The 16,473-nt window shown below is 49.1% G+C and overlaps 1 protein-coding gene across 2 annotated transcripts in view; it reads right to left on the reverse strand.

The window, feature by feature from the left end:
• Window positions 1-218: 218 nt before the first annotated feature.
• Window positions 219-16,473, reverse strand: part of INTS13 (integrator complex subunit 13) — a 67,760-nt gene continuing 51,505 nt past the window's right edge. For both annotated transcript variants that reach the window (XM_063929108.1, XM_063929107.1), the window contains 6 exons: window positions 8,967-9,137; window positions 8,550-8,704; window positions 8,126-8,356; window positions 7,446-7,585; window positions 7,119-7,254; window positions 219-379 (listed from right to left, as the gene is read on the reverse strand). In XM_063929108.1, the coding sequence (XP_063785178.1) occupies window positions 340-379; window positions 7,119-7,254; window positions 7,446-7,585; window positions 8,126-8,356; window positions 8,550-8,704; window positions 8,967-9,137 (873 nt within the window). In that variant the 3' untranslated portion in view covers window positions 219-339. The remainder of the gene's footprint in view (window positions 380-7,118; window positions 7,255-7,445; window positions 7,586-8,125; window positions 8,357-8,549; window positions 8,705-8,966; window positions 9,138-16,473) is intronic.

A 16,473-nucleotide genomic window follows, 5' to 3' on the forward strand; every position in this document is an offset into this window, starting at 1 on the left:
CCTGTAAAAGCTTTACTTTTGTGCCCTGTCTCCTGCGGAGCCGCTATTCCCCATGGTCCTTTCAGGAACCCCAGCATCCACTTAGGACGATAGAGAAATTATATATAGTATATTCTTTCAAAAAAAAACAAAAAAGCTTTATTATCATTTTAGCCAAAGTTAATACAAAGAAACCAATGTGATTTCTTATTCCTCCGGCATATTAAAAATACAGAATATTCCAGAAGCCTCTTTATATTTACAGGTCATAGAAAACGCTATAAAGAGGTCAAGAGAGTAAAAAAAAACGGAGTTCATAGAGTCTGTACAGAGGGTGGACGTGCCGGAGCTCCGGATTAATCACTGTCTGCCGGTTTTGCCGTTCTCTACGGCGTCAGACCTAAAAGAGACATAGAGAAAGGACAGAAAGGAGAAAGTTATCACACAAATATTCTATATACTTCTATACAAAGAACGTGTGGAGCAGCCTGAAGAATTCATTATTTTGCAGCTGGGATATATATTACTTATTATTCCTAATTCTGTCTATAAGACAAAGGAGGGATAGATATTATGTGTTGGGGATTTATTTTTTCCTGCATTAATGAATTTCTCCACCCGCAGCTGAAAATATAATTTGCAGTGGAGTTCACACGGGGAAAACAACGAGTTCTACTTGTCTTCGATTTGGCGCTAACCTCCATCTGACAGGTCACCATGATGGCTCCTAAGGTTTAGCTTTAAATTCTATCATACTAAGGGGGTCATTCAGAGTTGATCGTAGCTGTGCTAAATTTAGCACAGCTACGATCATCTTCCCTGACATGTGGGGGGACGCCCAGCACAGGGCTAGCCCGCTCTGCATGTCAGTGCGATAAACTGCAGCGAGCAATCGGGTCTGAATGACCCCCTAAGATGGGACCTTTGTGATATTAAAAATAGGATTATTGATGCCCCTCCTACATGAAGGTGGGAGGGGCACAGACAACACGGTTTAATATGCTCCTCCTACATGAAGGTGGGAGGGGCACAGACAACACTGTTTAATATGCAAGGATTTGTTAGCTTGACTGTTGCGGTTTTAGAGAGTCCCATCAAATTTTTGAAATGCCGAATTTAAGGTAAGTGGAACTTGTTATTGAGCACTCTTCTCCCAAATATATTTTAGGTTCAATTCAAATATAGCCGAGCTGCTCTATTGTATATCATAAGATAAAATAATAAGATTTTACTCACCGGTAAATCTATTTCTCGTAGTCCGTAGTGGATGCTGGGAACTCCGTAAGGACCATGGGGAATAGCGGGCTCCGAAGGAGGCTGGGCACTCTAGAAAGATTTATGACTACCTGGTGTGCACTGGCTCCTCCCACTATGACCCTCCTCCAAGCCTCAGTTAGGACACTGTGCCCGGACGAGCTGACATAATAAGGAAGGATTTTGAATCCCGGGTAAGACTCATACCAGCCACACCAATCACACCGTATAACTCGTGATACTATACCCAGTTAACAGTATGAATACAACTGAGCCTCTCAACAGATGGCTCAACAATAACCCTTTAGTTAGGCAATAACTATATACAAGTATTGCAGACAATCCGCACTTGGGATGGGCGCCCAGCATCCACTACGGACTACGAGAAATAGATTTACCGGTGAGTAAAATCTTATTTTCTCTGACGTCCTAGTGGATGCTGGGAACTCCGTAAGGACCATGGGGATTATACCAAAGCTCCCAAACGGGCAGGAGAGTGCGGGTGACTCTGCAGCACCGAATGAGAGAACTCCAGGTCCTCCTCAGCCAGGGTATCAATTTTGTAGAATTTTGCAAACGTGTTTGCCCCTGACCAAGTAACAGCTCGACAAAGTTGTAAAGCCGAGACCCCTCGGGCAGCCGCCCAAGATGAGCCCACCTTCCCTGTGGAATGGGCTTTCACTGATTTAAGATGCGGCAGTCCAGCCGCAGAATGCGCCTGCTGAATCGTGTCACAGATCCAGCGAGCGATAGTCTGCTTAGAAGCAGGAGCACCCAGCCTGTTGGGTGCATACAGGATAAATAGCGAGTCAATTTTCCTGACTCTAGCCGTCCTGGAAACATATTTTTTCAAGGCCCTGACTACGTCCAGTAACTTGGAATCCTCCAAGTCCCTAGTAGCCGCAGGCACCACAATAGGTTGGTTCAAATGAAAAGCCGATACCACCTTAGGGAGAAACTGGGGATGAGTCCTCAATTCTGCTCTATCCATATGGAAAATCAGATAAGGACTTTTACATGACAAAGCCGCCAATTCTGATACACGCCTGGCCGAAACCAAGGCCAATAACATGACCACTTTCAACGTGAGATATTTTAGATCCACGGTTTTTAGTGGTTCAAACCAATGTGATTTTAAGAAACTCAACACCACGTTGAGATCCCAAGGTGCCACTGGAGGCACAACCGGGGCTGAATATACAGCACTCCTTTTACCATGTCTGAACTTCAGGTACTGAAGCTAATGCTTTCTGGAAGAAAATCGACAGAGCCGAGATCTGTATCTTAATGGAGCCTAATTTTAGGCCCATATTCACTCCTGCTTGTAGGAAATGCAGAAATCGACCTAGTTGAAATTCCTCTGTTGGGGCCTTTTTTGGCCTCACACCAAGCAACATATTTCCGCCATATGCGGTGATAATGTTTTGCAGTTACATCTTTCCTGGCTTGAATCAGCATAGGAATGACTTCCTCCGGAATGCCCTTTTCCTTTAGGATCCGGCGTTCAACCGCCATGCCATCAAAACGTAGCCGCGGTAAGTCTTGGAACAGACAGGGCCCCTGCTGCAGCAGGTCCTGTCTGAGCGGCAGAGGCCATGGGTCCTCTGATATATTTTCTTGAAGTTCTGGGTACCAGGCTCTTCTTGGCCAATCCGGAACCACGAGTATCGTTCTTACTCCTCGCCTTCTTATTATTCTCAGTACCTTTGGTATGAGAGGCAGAGGGGGGAACACATAAAACGACTGGTACACCCACGGTGTTACCAGAGCGTCCACAGCTATAGCCTGAAGGTCCCTTGACCTGGCGCAATATCTTTTATAGCTTTTTGTTGAGGCGGGACGCCTTCATGTCCACCTGTGGCCTTTCCCAATAGTGTACAATCCTTTGGAAGACTTCTGGATGAAGTCCCCACACTCTCGGGTGGAAGTCGTGTCTGCTGAGAAGATCTACTTCCCAGTTGTCCACTCCGGGAATGAACACTGCTGACAGTGCTAACACATGATTTTCCGCCCATCGGAGAATCCTTGTGGCTTCTGCCATCGCCATCCTGCTTCTTGTGCCGCCCTGTTGGTTTACATGGGCGACTGCCGTGATGTTGCCTGATTGGATCAGGACCGGCTGGTTTTGAAGCAGAGGCCTTGCCTGACTCAGGGCATTGTAAATGGCCCTCTGTTCCAGAATATTTATGTAGGGAAGTCACCTGACTTGACCAAAGTCCCTGGAAGTTTCTTCCCTGTGTGACTGCCCCCCCAGCCTCAAAGGCTGGCATCCATGGTCACTAGGACCTAGTCCTATATGTCAAACCTGCGGCCCTCTTGAAGATGGGTACTCTGCAGCCACTACAGTAGAGATACCCTGGTCCTTGGAGACAGGGTTATTAGCCTAATGCATCTGAAGATGCGACCCGGACCACTTGTCTAACAGGTCCCCCTGAAAAGTTCTTGCATGGAACCTGCCGAATGGGATTGCTTCGTAGGAAGCTAACATTTTTCCCAGGACTCGCGTGCAATGATGCACCGATAACGGTTTTGGCTTCAGGAGGTCTCTGACTAGAGGTGACAGCTCCTTGGCTTTCTCCACCGGGAGAAACACTTATTTCTGGTCTGTGTCCAGAACCATCCCCAGGAACAGTAGACGTGTCGTATGAACCAGCTGTGACTCTGGACTGTTTAGAATCCAACCGTGCTGTTGTAGCACTTTCCAAAATAGTGCTACCCCGACTAGCAACTGCTCCTTGGACCTCGCCCTTATAAGGAGATTGTCCAAGTACGGGATAATTAAAACTCCCCTTTTTTGAAGGAGTATCATCATTCCGGCCATTACCTTGGTAACACCCTCGGTGCCATGTACAGTCCAAACGGCAGAGTCTGGACTTGGTAATGGTAATCCTGTACCACAAATATGAGGTACTCCTGACGAGGATAGTAAATAGGGACATGCAGGTAAGCATCCTTGATGTCCCGGGATACCATGTAATCCCCCTCGTCCAGGCTTGCAATAACCGCCCTGAGCGATTCCATCTTGAACTTGAATTTTTTATGCATGTCTTCAAGGATTTTAAATATAAAGGGTCACACCGAACCATGCGGTTTCGGTACCCCAAACCATGTGGAATAGTAACCCCGTCCTTGTTGAAGTAGGGGCACCTTAAGTATTACCTGCTGGGAATACAGCTTATTAATTGCCTCTAGCACAGCCTCCCTGCCTGAGGGAGTTGTCGGCAAGGCATATTTGAGGAAACGGCGGGGGGAAGACATCTCGAATTCCAGCTTGTACCCCTGAAATACTACTTGAATGAAACAGGGATCCACCTGTGAGCGAGCCCACTGATCGCTGAAATTTTTGAGACGGCCCCCCACCGTACCTGGCTACACCTGTGGAGCCCCCGCGTCATGCTGTGGACTCAGAGGAGGCGAGAGAAGAATTATGATTCTGGGAACAGGCTGACTGGTGCAGCTTTTTCCCTCTTCCCTTGTCTTTGTACAGAAAGGAAGCGCCTTTGACCCGCTTGCTTTTCTGAAGCCGAAAGGACTGTACCTGATAATACAGTGCTTTCTTAGTCTGTGAGGAAAACGGAGGTAAAAATATTTCTTCCCAGCTGTTGCTGCGGATACGAGGTCCCAGAGACCAACCCCAAATAATTCCTCACCCTTATAAGGCAGAATCTCTATGCGCTTTTTAAGTCAGCATCACCTGTCCAGTGACAGGTCTCTAATACCCTCCTGACAGAATGGACATTACATTCATTTTTGGATGCCAGCCGGCAAAATATCCCTCTGTGCATCCCTCATATATAAGACGACGTCTTTAATATGTTCTCATGTTAGCAAACTAGTATGTTTGACAGGGTCACCGACCACGCTGCAGCAGCACGCTCTGCAGGTTTCAGTCTAGTACCTGAGTGTGTAAATACAGACTTCAGGATAGCCTCCTGCTTTTTATCAACAGGTACCTTCAAAGTGGCCGTTCCTAAAATGGCAGTGCCACCTATTTTGACAACAGTGTGAGCGCCTTATCCACCCTAGGGGATATCTCCCAGCGTAACTTATCCTCTGGCGGGAAAAGGTACGCCATCAGTAACTTTTTAGAAATTACCAGTTTCTTATCAGGGGGAACCCACGCTTTTCACACACTTCATTCATTCATCTGATGGGGGAACAAAACACTGCCTGCTTTTTCTCCCCAAACATAAAAACCCAATTTTTAGAGGTTAATGTCAGAAATGTGTAACACATTCTTTTTATTGCCGGGATCAAGTCACGGATGTTCCTAGTGGATTGTGTATATGTCTCAACCTTGTCGACACTGGAGTCAGACTCCGTGTCGACATCTGTCTCTGCCATCTGAATGAGCGGGCGTTTTTGAGCCCCTGATGGCCTTTGAGACGCCTGGGCAGGCACGGGCTGAGAAGCCGGCTGTCCCACAGCTGTTACGTCATCCACCCTTTTATGTAAGGAGTTAACACTGTCGGTTAATACCTTTTACCTAACCATCCACTCTGGTGTCGGCCCCACAGGGGGCGACATCACATTTATCGGCATCTGCTCCGTCACTATATAAGCCTCCTCCTCAAACATGTCGACACAGCTGTACCGACACACCGCACACACACAGGGAATGCTCTGACTGAGGACAGGACCCACAAAGCCCTTTGGGGAGACAGAGAGAGAGAGTATGCCAGCACACACCAGAGCGCTATATAATGAGGGGATTAACACTATAACGGAGTGAATTTTCCCCCATAGCTGCTTGTATATACAATATTGCGCCTAAATTTAGTGCCCCCCCTCTCTTTTTTACCCTTTGAGCCTGAAAACTACAGGGGAGAGCCTGGGGAGCTTTCTTCCAGTTGCACTGTGAAGAGAAAATGGCGCCAGTGTGTCTGAGGGAGATAGCTCCGCCCCTTTTCCGCGGCCTATTCTCCCGCTTTTTTCTGGATTCTGGCAGGGGTATTTACCACATATATAGCCTCTGGGGCTATATATTGTGGTATTTTTGCCAGCCAAGGTGTTTTTATTGCTGCTCAGGGCGCCCCCCCCAAGCGCCCTGCACCCTCAGTGACCGGAGTGTGAAGTGTGTATGAGGAGCAATGGCGCACAGCTGCAGTGCTGTGCGCTACCTTGGTGAAGACTGATGTCTTCTGCCGCCGTTTTTCCGGACCTCTTCTTGCTTCTGGCTCTGTAAGGGGGACGGCGGCGCGGCTCCGGGACCGAACACCAAGGACTGGGCCTGCGGTCGATCCCTCTGGAGCTAATGGTGTCCAGTAGCCTAAGAAGCCCAATCCGGCTGCAAGCAGGCGAGTTCGCTTCTTCTCCCCTTAGTCCCTCGCTGCAGTGAGCCTGTTGCCAGCAGGTCTCACTGAAAATAAAAAAACTAAATCTATACTTTCTTTCTAAGGGCTCAGGAGAGCCCCTAGTGTGCATCCAACCTCGGCCGGGCACAAGAGCTAACTGAGGCTTGGAGGAGGGTCATAGTGGGAGGAGCCAGTGCACACCAGGTAGTCATAAATCTTTCTAGAGTGCCCAGCCTCCTTCGGAGCCCGCTATTCCCCATGGTCCTTACGGAGTTCCCAGCATCCACTAGGACGTCGGAGAAATAGGATTTCATTTCAAAACTGGTTTGAAAGTATCTCTGACCTACACACGGCTCAGGAAAGAACAATGGTTCATAGTCACTAAGGTAAAATAATAAAAGTAAAAACGCTATGGCCGGTTTCTACTGGCGTCGATGGCTTTCATCTAATTTCACTTCAGCCAAGAAATCCGGTGAGTCACCCACGCATTTTACTAAATGCACAAACCCAGCGACGGCCGATTAGGTCTATAGGACGGATGAGATCTATAGTTTGGCTGAACATCGGGACCGTTTCACCAGTAACACTCACCCGTTCTCCTCCTTCAGGTGCTGGTACAATTCCGCCTTGTTATTGATGGAGTTCAGACGCCCGATAAACTCTTGGTGTTTCCTGGAATTAGCCGTGTTTATTCTGGTGCTCCAAAGTGACAGCAGAGACATGGGACCTGTGCGATGACAGGGGACGTTAGCAGTCAGGAGAGGAGGGCACGGCGCTAATTAGGTGGATTTGCAGTAGAAGGACACACTGATGAACAGGTCAGACAGAGGTGGTGCCCCCTGCTGACCACTCACTGGCACTGCACACACACCTAGCAGTCACAGTTTTCATGCAGCACACTGCTCGGCTGGCACTAACCTTTAGCCTTCTCTACTGGCGTCACATCCTCCACTGCAACGTGAGGTTTCTTGTTGGGGGGCTCAGGAGAATCTGGAGAGTCCTTTATAACCTCAGCCTCGGCCAGATCCTCCTTTTCCCGATCTACAGACGTTTTCATCCTGCAATGAACAAATGGTTTATTTTACCACGTTTGAGGAATTGCTGCCATTCCTTCCAAAAGCCCTGAGTAAAGCAAAGGTACTCCCATCTCAGGGTGACGTATCATTTCAATGTTGAGGTTTCTACAAAGGTGATGGAGCGAGGAACTTGTATACAGCAGTGGTGAGAAACACATGGCCCTCCAGTTGTTGTGGAACTACACATTCCAGCATGCCCGGCCACCGTTTTGCTATTAGGACACACTGGGATGTGTCATTGTACAACAGCTGGAGAGCTGCATGTTTAGAACCCCTTGTACACAAGTCTTGTTGTTTAAGGCAACAAATCGATAATACAGGGGGACCTGTCCGTGTACTCGGCAGAGGATGGGCAGAAAAGCTGGGCCAGTGTCTACACATCTAATCAGACGGGTCATTCTTGGGCACACCATATGGTATTAGGGCTACACACAAGGCAAACTCGCAGTCTCAGGTACATATATGTCCAGTTACCACTATTGGTTTAAAGAAACGTTTCGTTGGGAACTCCACAACACTTACCGCTCAGACTCCGTCCACTTCTTGTCATGCTCGTGCTCCTTCGCTGCTTTGTCCGACTTGTCCTCCTTGTCCTCTCTCTTCCGGCCTCGTTTCTTACGTTCCTCCTCCTCTGGAGGCTTGCTGCGGCATTGCATAAGACACTCCATTACCCGCTGGTGCTTGTCCGAACTGTTGATGTGGGCCCGGACCAGAGTCTCCAGCTCGTTCCACATTATCCGGTACTGCTCGTCCCTGTTGGGATCAGAGAGGAGGCAAGCGTGATGCTACTGGCTTCCAATACCCGGAACACGTGCACATGGTTACCCAACACGTGTGAAGATCATCACCCTCACATAGAAACGCACACACAATTGTAAGACATTAAGCGGGTGTCTAGAGACGCAGGGACACGTAGAGAACCACCACAGACAGACATGATAGATACCTCTTTGGCCCTTTGCCCCTGGTGCCGGCTGTGGAAATGGGCAGTGGGTCATTTTTTCTCTCCATTTCTACTAAATTGTAGATGGTCTTCTGACAGTTCAGCACATCGTCCTCCGTAAGAGTCTCCTTCACGATGACGCTGGCGAGAGGCACCACCTGCGAGAGGGGAGAGAGGGGGTCACCACCTGTCTAGGTCATAGGTTCTCAAACTCGGTCCCCAGGACCCCATACAGTTCGTGTTTTCCACGTCACCTGTGGATTTTAAAAATGTGACAGTTGGTCATAGACAGTGCAGCTGCTGGGTGACCTGGAAAACGTGACCTGTGTGCGGTCTGGAGGACAGAGTTTGAGAACTGGTCTAGGTCATCCTCCTGCTCGGCCAACGGCGGGGTGGTCTGCAATCACAGGGCATACGTACCGCCTGCATGTTGAAGATGGTGGTCTGCGAGATGATCATGGGCCAGTAGCGGGTGTGCTTCTCCAGCTGGGACTTCGCTCTCTCCAGGGGAACATCCTCGGCACCGTCCATCTTATAGCAAGTCTCAAGGAAGGGCATCAGCCGGTTCTCTCTCATGAACTCCCCGAAGTCCTACAACGCAACAAGGAGACAATTGTATACGGTGACACCATCACGTTGAAGATCATTAACACCGAAATGGTGGCTCAACTGCTGGAATGAGGAAACGCGTTTTACCTTCTAACATTTGGGGCTTATTCTCATGCTATAGGGCCTAATTCAGAGTTGATCGTAGATGTGCTAAATTTATCACATCTACGATCAGACTCTCTGACTGACAAGCAGGGAAGGGGGGGGGGGGGGCCCAGCCCTGCACCCCCCCCCCCCCTACACACACAAACTACAACAGCATCGCACAGCGGCGATGCTTTGGTACCTGACAAATAGCTCCATGCCAGCAGGACGCTAATCGCCGCGTCCCGGGTCACAGCGGCTGCATTTGACGTCACGCAGCCGCTGCGGCCCTACCCAACGGTCCGGACAGCCTAACAGTTCTAACGCCATTGGCACGTCCCCTCACGCCTCCTGTTAATCAGGCGGAGGCGATCGCAGCCCTGAGATGCTGACAGCATCTCAATGGGCTCCCAGGGTGCGCGCACGCACTCCACAAAGTAATTCAGACTGCGATCGCTACCGCTGCAGTCTGAATTACCCCCATAGCCCTGTATTACTGCACATTTTATTAACCCAGGTCCTTTTTTCCCTTCTAATTCTCTGTGCCATTACCACAGAAAAACTCCCTCCCTCCAATCCCATAGTCCTGTCAATATATGACAAGCCTTCCAGAACCTCATAGGGGAAATCAGATGACACATCACAGAGACTGATCAAGAACAGTATATGTGTGACTAGATCTGACATAGAACGAAGGTGATAAATGCAGCCTAGAGTCTTACCCCTTATCCTGAAGGACAGTTTAAATAAGATTTTACTTACCGATAAATCTATTTCTCGGAGTCCGTAGTGGATGCTGGGGTTCCTGAAAGGACCATGGGGAATAGCGGCTCCGCAGGAGACAGGGCACAAAAAGTAAAGCTTTTCCAGATCAGGTGGTGTGCACTGGCTCCTCCCCCTATGACCCTCCTCCAGACTCCAGTTAGGTACTGTGCCCGGACGAGCGTACACAATAAGGGAGGATTTTGAATCCCGGGTAAGACTCATACCAGCCACACCAATCACACCGTACAACTTGTGATCTAAACCCAGTTAACAGTATGATAACAGCGGAGCCTCTGAAAGATGGCTTCCTTCAACAATAACCCGAATTAGTTAACAATAACTATGTACAATTATTGCAGATAATCCGCACTTGGGATGGGCGCCCAGCATCCACTACGGACTCCGAGAAATAGATTTATCGGTAAGTAAAATCTTATTTTCTCTATCGTCCTAGTGGATGCTGGGGTTCCTGAAAGGACCATGGGGATTATACCAAAGCTCCCAAACGGGCGGGAGAGTGCGGATGACTCTGCAGCACCGAATGAGAGAACTCCAGGTCCTCCTTAGCCAGAGTATCAAATTTGTAAAATTTTACAAACGTGTTCTCCCCTGACCACGTAGCTGCTCGGCAAAGTTGTAATGCCGAGACCCCTCGGGCAGCCGCCCAAGATGAGCCCACCTTCCTTGTGGAGTGGGCCTTCACAGATTTAGGCTGTGGCAGGCCTGCCACAGAATGTGCAAGTTGGATTGTGCTACAGATCCAACGAGCAATCGTCTGCTTAGACGCAGGAGCACCCATCTTGTTGGGTGCATACAATATAAACAACGAGTCAGATTTTCTGACTCCAGCTGTCCTTGCAATATATATTTTTAATGCTCTGACAACGTCCAGTAACTTGGAGTCCTCCAAGTCACTTGTAGCCGCAGGCACTACAATAGGCTGGTTCAGATGAAATGCTGACACCACCTTAGGGAGAAAATGCGGACGAGTCCGCAGTTCTGCCCTGTCCGAATGGAAAATCAGATATGGGCTTTTGTAAGATAAAGCTGCCAGTTCTGACACTCTCCTGGCCGAAGCCAGGGCTAGAAGCATGGTCACTTTCCATGTGAGATATTTCAAATCCACCTTCTTTAGTGGTTCAAACCAATGAGATTTTAGAAAGTCCAAAACCACATTGAGATCCCACGGTGCCACTGGAGGCACCACAGGAGGCTGTATATGTAGCACTCCCTTAACAAAGGTCTGGACTTCAGGGACTGAAGCCAATTCTTTTTGAAAGAAAATCGACAGGGCCGAAATTTGAACCTTAATAGATCCCAATTTGAGACCCATAGACAATCCTGATTGCAGGAAATGTAGGAATCGACCCAGTTGAAATTCCTCCGTCGGAGCACTCCGATCTTCGCACCACGCAACATATTTTCGCCAAATTCGGTGATAATGTTGCACGGTTACTTCCTTCCTTGCTTTAATCAAAGTAGGAATGACTTCTTCCGGCATGCCTTTTTCCTTTAGGATCCGGCGTTCAACCGCCATGCCGTCAAACGCAGCCGCGGTAAGTCTTGAAACAGACAGGGACCCTGCTGAAGCAACTCCCTCCTTAGAGGTAGAGGCCACGGATCTTCCGTGATCATCTCTTGAAGTTCCGGGTACCAAGTCCTTCTTGGCCAATCCGGAACCACTAGTATCGTCCTTACGCCTCTTTGCCGTATAATTCTCAATACTTTTGGTATGAGAGGCAGAGGAGGAAACACATACACCGACTGGTACACCCAAGGCGTTACCAGCGCGTCCACAGCTATTGCCTGCGGATCTCTTGACCTGGCGCAATACCTGTCCAGTTTTTTGTTGAGGCGAGACGCCATCATGTCCACCATTGGTCTTTCCCAACGGGTTACCAGCAAGTGGAAGACTTCTGGATGAAGTCCCCACTCTCCCGGGTGAAGATCGTGTCTGCTGAGGAAGTCTGCTTCCCAGTTGTCCACTCCCGGGATGAACACTGCTGACAGTGCTATCACATGATTCTCTGCCCAGCGAAGAATCCTTGCAGCTTCTGCCATTGCACTCCTGCTTCTTGTGCCGCCCTGTCTGTTCACATGGGCGACTGCCGTGATGTTGTCCGACTGGATCAACACCGGTTTTCCCTGAAGCAGAGGTTCTGCCTGGCTTAGAGCATTGTATATTGCTCTTAGTTCCAGAATGTTTATGTGAAGAGACGTTTCCAGGCTCGTCCATACTCCCTGGAAGTTTCTTCCTTGTGTGACTGCTCCCCAGCCTCTCAGGCTGGCGTCCGTGGTCACCAGGATCCAATCCTGTATGCCGAATCTGCGGCCCTCCAATAGATGAGCACTCTGCAACCACCACAGAAGAGACACCCTTGTCCTTGGAGACAGGGTTATCCGCAGGTGCATCTGAAGATGCGACCCTGACCATTTGTCCAACAGATCCCTTTGGAAAATTCTTGCGTGGAATCTGCCGAATGGAATTGCTTCGTAAGAAGCCACCATTTTTCCCAGGACTCTTGTGCATTGATGTACAGACACCTTTCCTGGTTTTAGGAGGTTCCTGACAAGCTCGGATAACTCCTTGGCTTTTTCCTCCGGGAGAAAAACCTTTTTCTGAACCGTGTCCAGAATCATCCCTAGAAACAGCAGACGAGTTGTCGGCATTAACTGGGATTTTGGAATATTCAGAATCCACCCGTGCTGTTTTAGCACTTCTTGCGACAGTGCTAATCCCATCTCTAGCTGTTCTCTGGACCTTGCCCTTATTAGGAGATCGTCCAAGTATGGGATAATTAATATGCCTTTTCTTCGAAGAAGAATCATCATCTCGGCCATTACCTTTGTAAAGACCCGAGGTGCCGTGGACAATCCGAACGGCAGCGTCTGAAACTGATAGTGACAGTTTTGTACAACGAACCTGAGGTACCCCTGGTGTGAGGGGTAAATTGGAACGTGGAGATACGCATCCTTGATGTCCAAGGATACCATAAAGTCCCCCTCTTCCAGGTTCGCTATCACTGCTCTGAGTGACTCCATCTTGAACTTGAACTTCTTTATGTACAGGTTCAAGGACTTCAGATTTAGAATAGGCCTTACCGAGCCATCCGGCTTCGGTACCACAAAAAGAGTGGAATAATACCCCTTCCCTTGTTGTAGAAGAGGTACCTTGACTATCACCTGCTGAGAGTACAGCTTGTGAATGGCTTCCAAAACCGTCTCCCTTTCGGAGGGGGACGTTGGTAAAGCAGACTTCAGGAAACGGCGAGGTGGATCTGTCTCTAATTCCAACCTGTACCCCTGAGATATTATCTGCAGGATCCAGGGATCTACCTGCGAGTGAGCCCACTGCGCGCTGTAATTTTTTGAGACGACCACCCACCGTCCCCGAGTCCGCTTGAGAAGCCCCAGCGTCATGCTGAGGCTTTTGTAGAAGCCGGGGAAGGCTTCTGTTCCTGGGAAGGAGCTGCCTGTTGCTGTCTCTTCCCTCGACCTCTGCCTCGTGGCAGATATGAATAGCCCTTTGCTCTCTTATTTTTAAAGGAACGAAAGGGCTGCGGTTGAAAAGTCGGTGCCTTTTTCTGTTGGGGAGTGACTTGAGGTAGAAAGGTGGATTTCCCGGCTGTAGCCGTGGCCACCAAATCTGATAGACCGACTCCAAATAACTCCTCCCCTTTATACGGCAAAACTTCCATATGTCGTTTTGAATCCGCATCGCCTGTCCACTGTCGCGTCCATAAAGCTCTTCTGGCCGAAATGGACATAGCACTTACCCGTGATGCCAGTGTGCAGATATCCCTCTGTGCATCACGCATATAAAGAAATGCATCCTTTATTTGTTCTAACGACAGTAAAATATTGTCCCTGTCCAGGGTATCAATATTTTCAATCAGGGACTCTGACCAAACTACCCCAGCACTGCACATCCAGGCAGTCGCTATAGCTGGTCGTAGTATAACACCTGCATGTGTGTATATACTTTTTTGGATATTTTCCATCCTCCTATCTGATGGATCTTTAAGTGCGGCCGTCTCAGGAGAGGGTAACGCCACTTGTTTAGATAAGCGTGTTAGCGCCTTGTCCACCCTAGGAGGTGTTTCCCAGCGCTCCCTAACCTCTGGCGGGAAAGGGTATAATGCCAATAATTTCTTTGAAATTATCAGCTTTTTATCAGGGGCAACCCACGCTTCATTACACACGTCATTTAATTCTTCTGATTCAGGAAAAACTATAGGTAGTTTTTTCACACCCCACATAATACCCTGTTTAGTGGTACCTGTAGTATCAGCTAAATGTAACGCCTCCTTCATTGCCAAAATCATATAACGTGTGGCCCTACTGGAAAATACGGTTGATTCGTCACCGTCACCACTGGAGTCAGTGCCTGTGTCTGGGTCTGTGTCGACCGACTGAGGCAAAGGGCGTCTCACAGCCCCTGACGGTGTTTGAGTCGCCTGGACAGGCACTAATTGATTGTCCGGCCGTCTCATGTCGTCAAACGACTGCTTTAGCGTGTTGACACTATCCCGTAGTTCCATAAATAAAGGCATCCATTCTGGTGTCGACTCCCTAGGGGGTGACATCCTCATATTTGGCAATTGCTCCGCCTCCACACCAATATCGTCCTCATACATGTCGACACACACGTACCGACACACAGCAGACACACAGGGAATGCTCCTAACGAAGACAGGACCCACTAGCCCTTTGGGGAGACAGAGGGAGAGTTTGCCAGCACACACCAAAAGCGCTATATATAACAGGGATAGCCTTATAATAAGTGCTCCCTTATAGCTGCTTTATATATATCAAAATATCGCCATAAATTTGCCCCCCCTCTCTGTTTTACCCTGTTTCTGTAGTGCAGTGCAGGGGAGAGACCTGGGAGCCGTCCTGACCAGCGGAGCTGTGAGAGGAAATGGCGCCGTGTGCTGAGGAGATAGGCCCCGCCCCTTTTCCGGCGGGCTCGTCTCCCGCTATTTAGTGAATCCAGGCAGGGGTTAAATATCTCCATATAGCCTCTGGGGGCTATATGTGAGGTATTTTTAGCCTTTATATAGGTTACATTTGCCTCCCAGGGCGCCCCCCCCAGCGCCCTGCACCCTCAGTGACTGCGTGTGAAGTGTGCTGAGAGGAAAATGGCGCACAGCTGCAGTGCTGTGCGCTACCTTTAGAAGACTGCAGGAGTCTTCAGCCGCCGATTCTGGACCTCTTCTGACTTCAGCATCTGCAAGGGGGCCGGCGGCGCGGCTCCGGTGACCATCCAGGCTGTACCTGTGATCGTCCCTCTGGAGCTGATGTCCAGTAGCCAAGAAGCCAATCCATCCTGCACGCAGGTGAGTTCACTTCTTCTCCCCTCAGTCCCTCGTTGCAGTGATCCTGTTGCCAGCAGGACTCACTGTAAAATAAAAAAACCTAAGCTAAACTTTTTCTAAGCAGCTCTTTAGGAGAGCCACCTAGATTGCACCCTTCTCGGCCGGGCACAAAAATCTAACTGGAGTCTGGAGGAGGGTCATAGGGGGAGGAGCCAGTGCACACCACCTGATCTGGAAAAGCTTTACTTTTTGTGCCCTGTCTCCTGCGGAGCCGCTATTCCCCATGGTCCTTTCAGGAACCCCAGCATCCACTAGGACGATAGAGAAATATCATTGCCACACCTTCACTTCTTCCAACAGAATAAAAGTAATAACTGTAGTCACTAGATGGCAGCAGAGTCACATCTAAGCATACACCTGTAGTCACTAGATGGCGGCAGAGCCTCATCTAAGCATACACCTGTAGTCACTAGATGGCGGCAGAGCCACATCTAAGCATACACCTGTAGTCACTAGATGGCATACACCTGTAGTCACTAGATGGCATACACCTGTAGTCACTAGATGGCGGCAGAGCCACATCTAAGCATACACCTGTAGTCACTAGATGGCATACACCTGTAGTCACTAGATGGCAGCAGAGTCACATCTAAGCATACACCTGTAGTCACTAGATGGCGGCAGAGCCACATCTAAGCATACACCTGTAGTCACTAGATGGCATACACCTGTAGTCACTAGATGGCATACACCTGTAGTCACTAGATGGCAGCAGTCACATCTAAGCATACACCTGTAGTCACTAGATGGCGGCAGAACCACATCTAAGCATACACCTGTAGTCACTAGATGGCAGCAGTCACATCTAAGCATACACCTGTAGTCACTAGATGGCGGCAGAGTCACATCTAAGCATACACCTGTAGTCACTAGATGGCATACACCTGTAGTCACTAGATGGCGGCAGAGCCTCATCTAAGCATACACCTGTAGTCACTAGATGGCGGCAGAGCCTCATCTAAGCATACACCTGTAGTCACTAGATGGCGGCAGAGTCACATCTAAGCATACACCTGTAGTCACTAGATGGCGGCAGAGCCACATCTAAGCATACACCTGTAGTCACTAGATGGCGGCAGAGCCACATCTAA

Source organism: Pseudophryne corroboree, chromosome 6 (genome assembly GCF_028390025.1).
Source record: "Pseudophryne corroboree isolate aPseCor3 chromosome 6, aPseCor3.hap2, whole genome shotgun sequence".
NCBI lineage: Eukaryota > Metazoa > Chordata > Amphibia > Anura > Myobatrachidae > Pseudophryne > Pseudophryne corroboree.